Below are 12,424 nucleotides of genomic sequence, written 5' to 3' on the forward strand. Positions count from 1 at the left end.
ATCAGCAGCATCAGCAGCAGCACCAGCAGTCATGGGCAACAGTGTGTCCGGGATCAGAGCACTGCACAGGGGACAGCAGAACAGATTTCAAAGACTTCCAAACTCACATAAAGGTTAGTGCTTTGTTATTGGATTTTATTCTACTCTTTCTGTAGTTCAAACAGTAGAGTATGGAGCCAAGGTCGTGGGCAGGAGCGTGTTTAGAGTTTTGGGGGCCTTAAGCAAGTGCTCCCTGGGGGTCCCCCTCGGTAGAAATCTCGTTTCGGGGGTGGGGTTTAGCGTTTGGATGGGGCAATTGTGTGGTAACCCAAACACGCTACTGGTCACACAAACTGGTTTGATTCCCGGCAAAAATTATTTTGGGGAAAAAAAGAATCAGTCAAATACATAAATGTATTGAAATGTACTGGATTTGTACTACTCGAAAATCAAACTTGAACTAGTAGCTATATTATTGAATGTGCTTTTTAGCTGGTCCAAGTTAGCTACAGTACAGTAGTTGACTGGTTTCCATGTTGATGATCCATCTTGATGATAGTCGGGCCAAGTTAAAGGATTAGTTCACTTGCAGAATAAAAATTTCCTGAAAACTTTCTCACCCCCATGTCATCCAAGATGTTCATGTCTTTCTTTCTTCAGTCAAAAGAAAAGAAATTAAGGTTTTTGAATTTTCTCCATATAGTGGACTTCAGTGGTGGCCAATGGGTTGAAGGTCTAAATTGCAATTTCAGTGCAGCTTCAAAGGGCTCTATACGGTCTTATCTAGCGAAAGGATCGGTCAGTTTCTTGAAAAAAAAAAAATTGATATACTTTTTAACCACAAATGCTCATCTTGCACTAGTTTTGCGATATGTAACTTCACGCATAATCACGTTGGAAAGGTCAGGTATGGTTAGTTCTTCGTCTGGTTCAAAAAGGTTCAACATTGGTTCAAAAAGGTAGGGTAGGTCGAAAAGCTCCATCTCATTTTCTCCTCCAACTAAATCGTCCAACATCATTGTTTTACTTTTTTTTTTTTTTTTTGGAAAGGGTGTTTGAATTTCTTTAAACGGTTGCTTTGTAAAGACTGGGTCGGAACTTCTGTCCACATCACGTGTGACCTTTCCAACGTAACTACATAATGCATGAGGTAGAGCTGGTACAAGACGAGTATTTGTGGTTAAAAAATATATACATTTTTATTTTTTAGAAAAATGACAGATAGTTTTGCTAGATAAGTCTGTGTAGAGCCCTTTGAAGCTGCATTGAAACTGCAATTTGGACCTTTAACCCATTAGTTCCCATTGAAAGCCACTACTTGGAGAAAAATCTTGGAATGTTTTCCTCAAAACATTAATTTTTTTTCGACTGAATAAAAAGACTTGAACATCTTGTATGACACGGGGATGAGTAAATTATCAGGAATTTTGGTAACACTTTATTTTAAGGTGTTATAATACAGAGTAATTACGTAATTAAGTACTTAGTAGTAGCCCTTATACTTACAATGTACTTACCGTGTAACTAAGTTATGGAAAAGCCTGTAATTACAGTTTGTAATTATGTAGATGTAATAGGCAGCTACTGTTCCACATATGTAACAGGCCGAGTCTGTTACACAGCTACTTGTACACTTAAGTACAGTCTTGATACACTTTATTTTAAGCAGCTTATGCCTGTGTAATATTCTGTAATTTTAATGTAATTAGAAAGGTATTACATGTATTTAAGTTGTGTACTGGTGGGTTAAATCAAACTAAGGTGCAGCTGGATAAGTATAGACACACATGAAGTACACTTAAGTACAATCTTGATACACTTTAAAGTAGCTTATGTCTGTGTACCTACATTTATAATTACGTTGTATAAAGTCTGCAACACATATGTAACAACCTTTTGGTTACTTAAGTAGCTGTGTAACAGTAGATCCTATTACATCTACATAATTACAAACTGTAAGTATAGGCTGTTCCATAACTTAGTTACATGGTAAGTACATTTTGTTTCATGTAAGTACAACGACTACAACTAAGTACTTAACTAGGTAATTACTCTGTATTACGGACACCTTAAAATAAAGTTTTATCTGAATTTTTATTCTGGAAGTGAACTAATTCTTTAATTAATAGCATGTTCCAAATCAGAGTAACCACACTGTAAAAAAAAAAAAAAAAAAAAAGTTGAGCAAACTTAAAAGTTTAGAAACTTAGAGTTTTTTTTAGTTTTCTCAGCTTTTTGTTGTATAAACTTAAAACAACAAGTTGAGAAAACTCAGAAATCTGCTGAAGCTGGTTGCCTTAAACTTTTAAGTTTGCTCAACTTTTTTTTTTTTTACAGTGCAGCTCATGATTTTTTTTTTTTTTTTTTTTGAGAAAAGAAGACATTTTCTTTTTCTATCTATTCTAAAGTTAAACATTCTGCACCAAAAGAGTCATCTTTACTTTTTGTGTCCGTGAAACATGCTGATTATGATATTTCTCATAACCGTTGAATCAATGTGGGTGCTGAAGGACAGCGCTCAAATAGGCCGAAGATTCTTTCTCTTGTGCCACAGTTATCAGCCTTTATGGGTGAAAGCAAATAGTGAAACTTTACTTTCTTCATGTTACTCATCATAATACTGTAATTAATTATAACAGTCATAACAACAACAATGCACAATTACGAGCAACTCTGCAAAACAATTAAACGCTCAGGACATCATGTTCATTCATGTTACTCAGCATTTACTTATGTAAATACACACTGTACTACGTGTATGATTATTGTACCGTACAGCGTGACCCAAGTAATAAATTATGAGAGCAATTTAGAAGTCCGAGCTATTACGTTAACCCATTTTCTCTGTCTGTGCCGGAAGTTCAACTAGGCCCGGTTCACCAGGTTAAAAGTTTAATGGTCTCACTTTCTCTGACCAAATGTCCTTCAGAAACATTATTTTATGTAAGCCTCTCCTGAACTCCTCTCCAACTCCTAGTGGTGTTGCGTAGGAGGTTTGCAGCGATGGAGGTAATTTTTGAGATTCTGTTCTATTTCAAAGCTCTTCATGCATAACAGAGCATCTGATTATGAAGATTATGCCAGTGCGGATATAATTGCACCCCTCATTAGCAAAAAAAGCCATTATATTCAAATAAAGACATGCTGAAGGGGGCTTTAATTATCTGTGCCAGTGACAAGGCACTCCGGCGCATTTATCGTGGGCACCACGGGGCCAGCAACAACAATCAAAGGGTGACACAAATGATTTGAAAATGTAATGATTTGTAATTGATATAAAACAGAGCATGAGAGCACATAAGCCGGGTTTTCTCTTCTAATGACTTTCTTTTCTTTACCGTTACAGGAAGGCACAAAGAAAATGCAAGGTTATTTGCACACAGATTACGCTAGAGGTCAATCAAAGTGCTTTTTTTAGGTGTTTATCAGGAAACACACACGTTATTAAACTGATAGAGTAAATAGCGAGGCCATTTGCTAACAAATTTCCTGATTACGTGTTTGCATGCGTGCACTCTTGTGATGAATTGTAACGAGGGGCAGAAAGGACAGTGGAACCCATTATCCTGTCAGACGAGATCTCCTTGACAACAGGGGATAGCATGTAAACCGTTACCATGGTGATTGTCCCTCGGCATTATAAGATAACAGGCGGAAGGTTAGGTTCTTATACATGTCTATGTGTGTATTTGTACCGCTGTTTTGCACCAATGCAGCATGCAAGATTCAGAGCTGGGTAGATTACTTACAAATTGTAGTCCATTACTGATTACATGACAAAAATTACGGTTAGTAACGTAATCCATTACATTACACATTTAATCAGACTACTTTTAGATTACTTTTGACCTAACTCATGTATCACATTGATTTAAATAGGAAAATCTTATACCATATTGATATAAAAACACAAATATATATTATACAAATATAAGAATATATTCCATTTGTTGTTATCAACATCATAAAGTGCATTGAACAATACATTATGTCAAGGTTTCCCAAACTGGGGTTCATTAAGGAAGTGCAGGGGGTTGTGAGTTTAACAGCTAATAATGAATTAAATCATAAAAATGTAAAGAAAAAAAAATCAAGTACTTGAAGTAAATATATTATGTGAAAGAGGTTCAGAAGACAAAAAAAAAAAAAAAATGGGAATGCCTGCATTACATGTAAATAATAAATAATGCAAATTTATGCATTTTAATGTGTTTGAAAGACAAAAAAAATTCAAACAACATTTCGGAATACATGGTCAAATAACCTACGGAGTGATAATTCAAATAAAAATGAATGTGTTCATCAGTAGTTGATGCAATGTTGAAACACTTCTTAAAACTGAGTGTACAGTAAGTGGTAGGCTATTTCAGAAAGGAACATTTAAAAGATGAAAAAGAGGAACTAGGAAGGATCAATAAATTGTAAAGAATTTATCACTATTGTGTAAATAATATGTCATCAATGTAAAAAAATAAAATAAAATAAAAGTTTGATCTATTACAATCTAATTACAAGTACTTCATTTTTGGAATCTGATTACGTAATCCAGATTACATATAATATGTTACTAACCAGCTCTGGGAAGATTATTACTTAGAACCTAATTTTTGCTTTAAATAGCGAAAAGAAACCTGTTTAATTTTGTACTATAATGGGACTGAACTGTCCCCACATCCTTCTTATTCCACTCCATTAAAGTCAAATTCAACCAATTTGCCTTTCTCTAGAGAGATGTTACATTTCAAGCCTGTTTGTTTCTCATCATAAATGATCTGGATAAAATGTTTCATTTCCATAGCGATTGGCCCCACTGACACCAGCGACATCAAGACTCTATTTCTAGCCAAATGACTCACCGCAACATGTTGCACTTAATATGAATTTGATGTAAATGTGTGTCTGCATATGAAGTATATCTGCACAAGCACACAACAGGGAGGTATGAGATGATTCATGGCTTTACGAAGGGAGGGGATGTGAGAACAGGAGCACAGTAACCGGTCCAGAAAATGTGAGCCTTGAGGGACGATGGAAGATTTGTGTTTGTGTGTGATTTGTATGCAGATGTGTTGATGTCTGCATGTTTTTGGCTATTCGTGATTACATATAGCCTGCATGTTTATTTAGTTGTGTGGGTGGGTGGGAGGACACATCTAAAATAGTGCAGCTCTAGTTAGTCCTGTGATCTAGCGGTTAGTGCACATGATTTGATGCTAGTTCAGTTCTCACTTGTGATATTTTCTGATCCATCTTCACTGTGAACATTGGTTCAATTGGGAACAGCACACTAGAATTTCTGTCATACAGAGATATAGCTGAGTATAGCATTATATTATGCTGTTGCAAATTTAGCCATTTTTTAGGTTACCTAAAATCTGATTAATGTGTTGCTATCTAAATAAAGTGGTTTTAATTCAGAAATGTAATTTAATACTGAATCAGCTGCAATATACAGAAGGTTACAACCACACTGTAAAAAGTGATAAGTTGACTTAACTTAAAAATTTTATGGCAACGGGTTTCCTCAATTTTTTTAAGTAAATGATAATTAAAAAAATAAGTTAAGTGAATTGTCAAGTTCACTTAACTTTTTTTTTAATTATTATTATTTACTTAATAATTTTAAGGCAACAGGCTTCCTCGATTTTTTTTTAAAGTTAAGTCAACTTATCACTTTTTACAGTGTATCCATTTTAGGGGAAAATATTCTTAAAGCCTGGCATATAAAATAATAATAATAATAATATATATATATATATATATATATATATATTTTTTTTTTTTTTCAATCTAAATTCTTGAAATGGAAGTGTATCGTATTTGATACATCAAGCTTTTAGGGTTTATTCATTTAAAAATAAAATCCACCTACTTCAACTTAAAAACTTGAAACAACTTAGGCCAAAATGTATGAGATGAAATTCAGATAGCTTGTAAATGTAAATAATTTATGATAAATAAATAAATAGACCCAGTATTTGCAGATTTTATGCAGAGTAAAAATGATCTAGATAGGCAAACCTAACCATAACTGACTTACAGTGCCATACGTGTGCCCTGCATCAGCTCGTCTTTTTAGCATGTGCACTTTGCAGCACAGCACATACAAAATGACAGTAACACTGTAGTGATAATATAAATATATATACAGTATATATATATAATAGCAGCTGATATTCTAATCAGCTGCTGTGAACAGTGACAGCCAACATGACATTGCTCACTTGGATATCTATGTCTAAGCTCAAACTCCACTAATGCTGGCAAAACTCACTCATTGCACATTGCATTTATGTGATTCAAATCAAAGCTTGCGAGGCAGAAGGAGGCCATCAGGGAGATTATGTTACAGATTGCTTTTTTAACATGCTGTACAAGCCCACACACACATTTGAATAGAGGACACACACATACACACTCACATAAAGACACAAACCAACATTTTATATATAAAATGTAAAGATATTCACAGATGAAGTTTTCCTTTGGGAACATCAGTTTAGTTCCGGTACATTTGAAGTCACTTTTTAACATGGAAAAAAAAAAAAAATGGAGGAGAAAAAAATCACAGTACTCTGGTGTGTACTGAATGAATAATGGCTCACGGCTCATTTATGACAGCTGCCTGATAGGCCTCAGACAAATTAAAAAGGTCAGACTCAGAGAGTTGTTAATAGCTCAAAGGCTTTTGGTGGTTTATTAAGCACTGAAAAGGTGCACAGAATTGCCTGATATGTGAAATGAACTCCTGTGCAAGGCAATTTAACTGATCTGAAATTTGAAAGAGTGGTTTAGTACTGATGATATCAAACGGATAGTTCTGTCGTCATTTCTTACCCTCACAATATTCCAACATGACTTTGTGGAACATAAAATTATTTATTTTGAAGAATGCTGGGCTCCAAACAACATTGCATTGAACCCCATTGACTCTCATTTAATGAACAATAAGAAAGAAAAAAGAAAAACATGAGTGGAAAAGTTACCCATGCAAAACTTGCTTCCACAATGCTAGGGGATTTTGGGGGGGATTTTTCCAACTGTATCATCATCTGCCTTGCACAACATCAATCTCATGACTTAGAAAACTAATAAATGAGCTCTCCTTGAGCCAAACAATTTAAGCTCTTGCTTGAGCAATAGCTAAACTAATAAAATGTTCTAAGAGTGTTTTGCTAATGTTTCTGTTAAGATATAAAAATGTTCAAAACATTCCATTTTTTATTAATTGATTAATTTTGGTTCTTCTAACATTAAGGGAACATTTCCATTCTATAATTTTCCAAACATTATGGGAATGGAATATTACTCTTGCATGTTCTCTGAAAATTCTATTAACTAATTTTAATGTTCCATTCTATTCTAATGTAATCACTTTGAGAGAACCCTAGCAAGCATTAATGAAGGATGAAGCTATTTTTTCCATGTTCTATTGCTCTGTCTTTGTGTAAATTGGCCTAGTTGTTTAGTTACAGAATAACTTAGCAGGTAAGTTCTCATCTAAGACCAAGGTGTTTTTCATCCAAAAGAAAACAGCCCACAGATCTATTGGCAGCTCGGGACCATTAATCAGCAGACCTGATTGTGGAGCCCAAGGCCGTTGATGGGAACATTTAACATTTCCACTAAGTTCATGAGCTGAAATCTTGCAACACACATGGCTAGCCTGACTTTGACTGCGTCCAGACTGCTCTTATTCAGGTTGCCTTAACTGTAAGCAGAGAAAATTCAACTAATCACAGCTTGACCCTCTACTCGTTATGGAAATGATGTTTGTTTAGTGATTGCGTAGCATTGCAGACACCAATTACACACAAACTGAGTGTTCAACATTCAGAGTGTTGAGACTGGAATGCTGTGATTTATCCCTGACTCGCTGTGATTTCTTCTATAAAGGTGAACCTAGTAATTTTCGTAAAATCTTATTGGCACGAAAGCTATAATGTTGTAAAAGCAAAAATTCTCTGTCATTTTAACCAGTTTTTATTACATTTTCTTCACAATTCACAGACTACAACAAATCTACTATATCTGTTGACTGAGAAATATATGCTATATGTGCTAAAAGTATAGATTAGTAAGGTCATAGTGTTGCAATACCCCCAAGTGCTCCCAAAAATGGTTGGTTGAGGTACTACATCTCAAATATTGAGCACACATCAAAATTGGTTAAAATTGGTGGTGAAATCATTTTAAACACACTGGGAAAAAATGGTGTAGAAACAATTTTCTTTCAGAAATTGAAAGAAATTTCACAAATAGTTACAAAGAACATTTTGAAGTAGAAAAACTGAAATAGTATTTTCTTCTAAACTACTTCAATAATCTTTGTTTTATTTACAACTTCAAAAAAATCAGTTTTACAGTGTTTTTGTAAAACAACCATTGTGTGTGGTTAAATAGGGAATTTTTTCATTAAATGTACAAAAAAAAAAAAAAAATTCAATAACAGAACAAAAAGCACGATAATTCAATAAAGGCCAGTCTGAGAAATTGCTGTGGAGGTTAAATGTGCAACATGTGCAGTAGTTGCACACTAGGGTTTTATTGTATATTTCTGTCCTTAAAGCTGTTACGCAACACAGTTCACCCTCCATTTCTCTTGCCATTACCTCACAGAAACCCAGAATGAGTATGAAAATAGACCTCTGTTTCTCACAGCTAGTGATATAAAAGCTCTGAGGTCACTGCGGCACTCTGAAAGACACAAACACGTGTTAAAAAAAGAGCTTCCAAATAGAATCAGTCATCTGATTAAGCCTTTTCATTTGATATTACATAAACAGAGTTGCACCGGTGAGTCAGGACATATATCTTCTGACAATTATTGTATTCAGTGCTGAAGTGTATCATGTTTGCCTCAGTTTCAGAGTTTGAGATGACACACCAACTGGTTTGTGTTTACAAGGTGCCTGTATTGATACATTGGGCCATACTCATGAAATAACAACATAACAAATTAGTTTATAATAATTACAGTTATTTGGCAATCGATCAGTCAGTCAGTCAGTCAATCAATAAAAATAAATTAAAAAAATGAACAAATCTGCTTGCATTTTAAGAATAAGACCATTTGTGTCAATCTATTGATGGGTTGCCAAAGTTTGTCAGATTGGTGGCATATTTTGGACAATTAATTTACTGATGGGTTGCCAAGGTTTGTCAGGTTGGTGGCACTCAATCTTTTAAATCTACAGTATTATATGCTATACAAGTAACCATTCATGAGCAGAATTGCATATTATGCTTTGTTTTCTGAGTTATGTCTGTATTTATTAGCTTTTTAGATGGACAGAATTTTTAAACGCAAAGTCAGTACACATTTTACAGTTATTAAGTTACACCACTGCAGTGATATTTTAATATTATTTATATACTATTATAGTATTCATTCATATTTTGAATTAGCTTTATGAATGAATGAATGAATGAATGAATGAATGAAGCATTTATGAATGAATGAATGAAGCATTTATATAGCGCTTTATTGTGTATTGCTATACACCCAAAGCGCTTTACAATCATGTGGGGGGTTGCAGCTTTAATGTTTATATTTTCAGTTTTTTTTATTTATTTGTTTTTATTGATTTATTCATCCATTCATTTTATTTTTATATTTATTAATTTTATTTTTATATCAATTTTAGTACTTATTTCATTTCAGTTAGTTGCCATTCATGCTTTTTAAATGTAAGTTTTCTACTAATGTTTATATTTTTATTTCATCTGTTATCAGTTCATCTCATATTCATATCTTAAACATTTCTTTGTTTAAATTATTTCACATGTTTTTAATAGTTTTAGGTAACAATAATAATACACTCGTTCATTTGGTAAAATCTATCATCAGATAAGCTTACAAAATGCATTTAGTCACTTTATATGTCAGTCAAAAAAGTTTGTGGTCAGAACAAACCGGACCTTACATGTGTGTATTATAAGCAGAAGGTGTGGCTGCACAAGACTACACTATATTTGTCCATCTTATGCCAGCACATAGGAGCGTGATTCATACGAGGCGTACGTGTGTGATTCGTTCTTTGACAGATGATTGATTGATTCTTTGTGATGTCTCAAGATGAAAAGTACTGTACTGTATATAATGTACATACCACATAACCGCACATGCGCTGAAATATACATGCACACACACACACACCCACACATATAACATGTTAGAAGTGTCTCTTTGAGTATGCACAATTATTATGGGTGTGGTGTTATCATGGCTCTATTACCTTGTCAGTTAAACTTATCTTAGCTTGTGTAAAAGAAAAACACCCTCTAAAAACACAATCTGGTCATGTGACCACGTCAGTTAAAGATGATCCAACTTTCCCATAATAAAACGGAACTGTACCATCTGCTGCTCATGGAAACAGTACAATAGTCCTGTATTTACTTTCGATTTACTAAAGCACTTTTCACAACGCGTATTGTTATAAACCAAATTGTCCACAGTGACTCGACTAAAGACCTCAGTTACTGTATGAGATAAATCTTCAATTTCAGTTCCAGGTACAATCAGACAAAAAAATAAATAAAAATGGTTGATTTTGTTGTCTGCACCTTAATTTATGCAAATATTTTACCAAATGTATAATGTGATCTGATAGCAATAGGTTAGGTGATTCAAAAAGCAATGCCTTGGGGATATTACTGTAGCATGTCATGAAGTTATTAGCATGACTTATTGACTTTATGCATTAAAAATACATTTGAATCTTGCATACTGACCCTTATGGAGTTCCAGTTCCTTTTCCACATGAAGAGCACATTCTGTTCTGCAAAATGAATTTATCAAGATTAAGAATATAGATGGTGGGTTTTCCATTTTACGCTGTTAAAGAAGAAAATTATCTCAGACCAGAACAAAGTCATTCATGTCATGTATTATTTAAGTGAGTGCTGTGAGCAAACAGACAGGCACATGAAAGCCTAGACACAGTATAACTAGATAAAATGAAAGATGAACAAGACAAGGACAGAGAAAGAAAGATTTAGGCAGAGAGACAAAAAAGTGTTATTGACTCATACTGACTAAACAACAAAATGCCACTATTCTTTCACAGTCCTTTGACTGGGTGTCTGAGTGTGCAGCTTTAGGCCCAAAACATACAATGCGAGTACACAAATGTAAATGCTGCTAGCTATACAAGCTCTATTTAACGTGTTGTTGGATTCTGATATGTGTCAGAATGCAGTGCAAATACGTGTTAGCATTGCTGAGGGCAATATGGGCGGCCATTTCAGGTCTTCTCATCTTTTTCAGGTCAATTACAGTCATGGTGGCATAACATTTTGAAGAGAATGGAACTGCTGAGTAATTCAAAATTAAAACTATCAACTTTGTCAACTTTGCATTTAATATGCTTTGATACAGCACTCTGTAAACAGCCACACCTTTCAGTAATGACCCTCTGTGACTTACCCTCTTTGTGGAGGGCGTCAATGTTCGTCTTCTGGATCATTGCCAAGTCAGCAGTCTTCTCCATTATTGTGGTTTCAAAGAACAAGAGATACCCGGAATTTATACTGTAGGGATGGTCATTTATTGAAACTCAAATGTAAATATTCTAATATTTTGAGATACTGATTTTTGACTTTCATGAGCTGTAAGCTCTAATCATCAAAATTAAAACAAAAAAAAAACTTTTGAAATGTTTTACTTTACATGCAATTAATCTAAAATATATGAAAGTTTCACTTTTTGAAATAACTTACAAGAAAAATTTTCACGACATTCTAATTTATTGAGATGCACCTGTAGGTTTACAGCTGCTGAAGAGTTCGTGGTCGTCTTTTGTTATCAACTTTTTATTGTTTTTTTTTGTTTTGTTTTTTTACACACAACATCATATCTATTCAAAACAACAACAGACACACACATACAAAAAAAAAACAACAGACATATAATCAATACTTCAAAGAGTCCAGTCAAAACGAAGAGAGAGAGAGGGAGGGAAAAAAAGAAAAAACATTAAAACATTATAAGTCATTCCTTTATATAATCAAGTATGTTAAAGGAAAAACACTGCCAAGCATCAATAGTAGAGGGCTTGGCCCCATTAATTCGCACTGTTGTACATTCACAAGTCACTATTTTCAGGAGGCTATGGATCCAATATGTTTTTGTACACATGTGCGGTGTAAACCAGTTCTGTATTATTGTCTTCTTCGCAGCCGTAAAACCAGCAAACAACATTCTCTTTTGTATTAAGCTTATACAGAGATCAGAATCGAGTTTGTGGTCGTCTTTGACATATTTTTCGTTTAATGATGCGCCAAATGTTTTCTATAGGTGAAAGATCTGGACTGCAGGCAGGCCAATTCAGCACCCAGAGTGATAGCTGCAGTTGTAATAGTTGTAATAGCTGCAGTATGTGGTTTTGCATTGTCCTGCCGAAATACACAAGGCCTTCCCTGAAAAAGACGTCATCTGAAG

The 12,424-nt window shown here is 34.3% G+C and overlaps 1 protein-coding gene across 1 annotated transcript in view; it reads left to right on the forward strand.

Moving 5' to 3' along the window:
- The window catches only part of neurl1aa (neuralized E3 ubiquitin protein ligase 1Aa), a 70,220-nt gene continuing 57,796 nt past the window's right edge, over nt 1-12,424 (forward strand). Inside the window, exon 1 of the mRNA XM_058792311.1 lies at nt 1-113. Within this exon, the coding sequence (XP_058648294.1) occupies nt 32-113 (82 nt within the window). The 5' untranslated portion in view covers nt 1-31. The remainder of the gene's footprint in view (nt 114-12,424) is intronic.

Source organism: Onychostoma macrolepis, chromosome 01 (genome assembly GCF_012432095.1).
Source record: "Onychostoma macrolepis isolate SWU-2019 chromosome 01, ASM1243209v1, whole genome shotgun sequence".
In the NCBI taxonomy this organism is placed as follows: domain Eukaryota; kingdom Metazoa; phylum Chordata; class Actinopteri; order Cypriniformes; family Cyprinidae; genus Onychostoma; species Onychostoma macrolepis.